At 51.4% G+C, this 3,833-nt stretch overlaps 1 protein-coding gene across 1 annotated transcript; it reads left to right on the top strand.

Moving 5' to 3' along the window:
* The first annotated feature begins 1,318 nt into the window (after window positions 1–1,318).
* LOC126011473 (olfactory receptor 10AC1-like) lies at window positions 1,319–2,269 on the top strand. Its single transcript, XM_049775240.1, has one exon. The coding sequence runs from the start codon at window positions 1,319–1,321 to the stop codon at window positions 2,267–2,269; it is 951 nt and encodes a 316-aa protein (XP_049631197.1).
* Window positions 2,270–3,833: the final 1,564 nt, after the last annotated feature.

Below are 3,833 nucleotides of genomic sequence, written 5' to 3'. Positions count from 1 at the left end.
AAGTAAATATCCTCCCCCAGTATGCAAGTCCTAGAGATTCTGAGCTCCTAAAGCTCACCCACTCCTGAATTTTATAACAATTGCAATTGACCTACATGCTATCAGTGTTTTCCAAATGTTGCTGCAAATGACTCATCAGATGATACTTAGAAAGAAACTGTGTGCAGACCGCAGTTTTGGAATGCACTGCAAATTCTGAAGGGCTAGTTAGAACAAATACACATCACTTTGCCTCATGTTGACAGAGCATTAATAAAAGGGCGAGGGAGAGCTTGTCCCTGATGCATCCTGCCAGGCCCTCCCACTAACCTCCCTACTGCCTCCTGCCTGGCCCAGACTTAAATCAACATGGACTGACAGATTGATCCCAATGACCTTCTTATAATCACTACATATCAGGTCATGGAAAGTTCTAGTTGCAGCCTTCAGTATGCAGCTTTCAGTATTCTATCCTGGATTTTTTTTGAGGGGTGTGGGATGGGGTACAGGGATTACTCCTGGATCTGAGTTCAGGAATCATTTCTGACAAGCTCGGGGAACCATATGGGCTGTCAGGGATGGTATTCAAGTTGGCTTCATGCAAGGCAAGCATACTCCCTGTTGCATATCACTCCAACCTTGTTCTGAAATTCTGATAGCAGTGAAGCCCTTTGCAGCTCTCTCTCCCAAGCTGTGCCAGACACTGAAGAAGATGCTTTTAAATCCTCATAGCCATTCTTCTGTAATCTGCGCCAACCACAAGGAAAGCAATTCAGATACTTTTTCACTTGGATTGGTAGAAAGAAGAAACAGGTGCAGAGACCAAAGACACAACTTATTTGTGTCAGAGCAATAGTACATTGAGAAGGGTGCTTGCCTTACATGTAGTAGACCCAGGTTTGATCCTTGGCATCCGGTAAAGTCTCCTGAGCTCCACCAGGAATAATTTCTGAGCGCAGAGTCAGGAGTAAGCCCTAAGCACTGTTGGGTGTGACCCCAAAAAGCAAACAAAGAAAAAGAACTTACTTAAGTTGAAAGACAGAATTCTTTGGGGGCAGAGGTCACGCTGGTGCATAATAAGGAATGGCCCACAAGTCAAGGTTTCTTGGGGACGAGCATGTTGGCAAGGTTTTATTCCAAAGGGGGGGAAAAAAAACATCACCCTTTCTCTGAACAAACGAATAAAACCCTCGTGAGCAGGAGTGAGGGAAGGATCTTTCTAGCTTCCAATGCCTCATCTCTACATACCTTTCCTGTATCAACAGGGCCCCACATAGCTGGCTCCTCACACATAGCTCCCCCCATTTCTCTATCACAGGTGCCCCTGGGTTGGTAGGGCATGGACAGCCCCAGCAATGCCACCATACCCTGCGGCTTTCTCCTCCAGGGCTTCTCCGAGTTCCCACACCTGAGGCCTGCTCTCTTCCTGCTGCTGCTGGGCGTGCACCTGGCCACGCTGGGCGGGAACCTGCTCATCCTGCTGGCCGTGATCTCGGCTGCTAACCCGCCGCCCATGCTGCTCTTCCTGTGCCAGCTGGCCGCCATCGAGTTCTGCTACTCCCTGGTGGTGGTGCCCCGCTCCCTGGCAGACCTGGCGGGCCCGCTGCGGCTCAAGGGCAGCCCCATCTCCTATCTGGGCTGCGCTGTCCAGATGCAGATGTTCGTGGCCCTGGGAGGGACCGAGTGTTTCTTGCTAGCCGCGATGGCCTATGACCGCTACGTGGCCATCTGCCACCCCCTGCGCTACCCGGCCCTGGTGACCCCGGGGCTGTGTGGACGCCTGGCACTGGCCTGCTGCCTCGGGGGCCTGGCCGTGTCGGTGGGGCTCACTGTGGCAGTATTCCACCTGCCCTTCTGCGGCTCCTGCATGCTGGTGCATTTCTTCTGCGACATCACCGCGCTCTTGCACCTGGCCTGCACGCGCAGCTACGTGGACGAGCTGCCCCTGCTGGGAGCCTGCGTGGTGCTGCTGCTGCTGCCCTCGGCGCTCATCCTCACCTCCTACGGGGCCATCGCCTCGGCCCTGCGCCGCCTGCACTCCCCCGAGGGCCGCAGCAAGGCCGCCTCCACCTGCGCCTCGCACCTGGCGGTCACCTTCCTGCACTACGGCTGCGCCACCTACATGTACGTGCGCCCCAAGGCCACCTACACCCCGCAGCGGGATCGCATCCTGGCTCTCGTCTACACCAACGTCACGCCTCTGCTCTACCCGCTCATCTACAGCCTGCGCAACCGCGAGATCACCTCCGCCATCGGCAGGGTGCTGGGGCGCTGGCGGGGGTCTGGGTGAGCCTCGGTGGGGGCAAGCGGGCACGCATCAGAGTAGCCCCTCTGCTCACTCCGGGGTCCTCTGGCAGGAGGAAGGGGGACCTGCATCTGGGATGCCGCCAGGGGGCGCGCAAGGAACGGATTCTGGAAATGTGTCCACTGAGATGTCCCTTCTTCCTCCAGCATCCCTTCAGGATGGCCACCGTGGTAGCAGGCCCAGCAGGCCCAGGAGTTCCTGGCGAGGGTGGGTTTGCAATGAAAGAAAGAGGCCTGATTCGGGCCTAGGGGAAAGGAGGACCTGATTGAGAAAGCAAGAAGAAATAGATAAAATACAGCCACTAAGAAATAGGATTGGCAGTGTGCTTTTTTCTTTTCTTTTCTTTTCTTTTCTTTTTTTAAGGAAGAGGGGGAAATCCTGGGACAAGGTTACTTGCAGAACTCAGATGAGTGGGGTCGGCCGGGTGAAGAGGGCAAAGAATTCTCCAAACGGGAACACTTAAAGGCGCTAAGGGACACTGAGAAGGGCCCCTGCAAACAGCTCCAAAATGCACTCCTTTCAACAGCACCGAATTATTTATTGGGATCTGAGTTAAAAGAAGGTTTTGTGGGGCTTGGAGAGATAGCATGGAGGTAAGGCATTTGCCTTACATGCAGAAGGACGGTGGTTCGAGTCCCAGCATCCCATATGATCCCCTGTGCCTGCCAGGAGCAATTTCTCAGCATAGAGGCAGTAGTAACCCCTGAGCGCAGCCGGTGTGACCCAAAAACCATAAAGAACAGAAGGTTTTGTTTGGGGGTGACAGTCTGCTATACTCCAGGATGACTCTTGGTTCTGCACTCAGGGATTATTCCTGTGACATTTGGGGTACCATATGGGGTATGAATGTTGGGGATAGAGCTAGACAAGCACCCTACCTGCTGTACTGTTCCAGTTCCTCAAAATTAAAAGTACATCTTAATTGTACTGTCACAAGGTGTGCTTGCTCTGATACTCCTGGTCAGTATTAGTTGTAGAAAAAAAGCTAGTATGAACTGCCAGATTAGCTATTACATTATTTCTTTAGGTAGGACTAGGGCTTATCAAGGATTGCAAATGTGAGTTCTTCAAATGTGAGCTTAGAGAATGGATAAATACTTTGCCATACATTTTGCGTGACCCATGAAAGCCCCCAGTCCAGTGCTTGCTAATGCTCTGGGCCAACAGCCATAGAGTCTGTAAGCAATGCACTGCTTAGTTTTGTGTTCCCTAATCTTGTCCACAAAGATGTTCATTACAGAATTAAGTTCTATGCTAAATGAAACTGCTGGAATATCAGTGTTCCTCATCAGAGTGGCTGAAACATGTTGAATAAGAGAAAAAGAGAACTCTGAAGAGACATACGGGGATCCAAGATCTAAAGGAGTGGTGGAGTGATGTGCTGACTTACAACCCAGCCAGGGTAAGAGAATGAATTCAAGATGCCACCAGAGAAAAAAAGATACAGTACAGAAGAGTGTATAAACATGAAGTTAAAGGAAATAAAATCAACAGATACACTGGAAGAGATATCTGGAAGCTACAGAATATGGATTGCATGAGAGGATAC

The sequence above is a fragment of the Suncus etruscus genome, chromosome 1 (assembly GCF_024139225.1).
Source record: "Suncus etruscus isolate mSunEtr1 chromosome 1, mSunEtr1.pri.cur, whole genome shotgun sequence".
Classification (NCBI taxonomy): Eukaryota; Metazoa; Chordata; class Mammalia; order Eulipotyphla; family Soricidae; genus Suncus; species Suncus etruscus.
The sequence above is the reverse complement of the archived record's forward strand: the minus strand, read 5'-3'. Positions and strand labels throughout refer to the sequence as shown.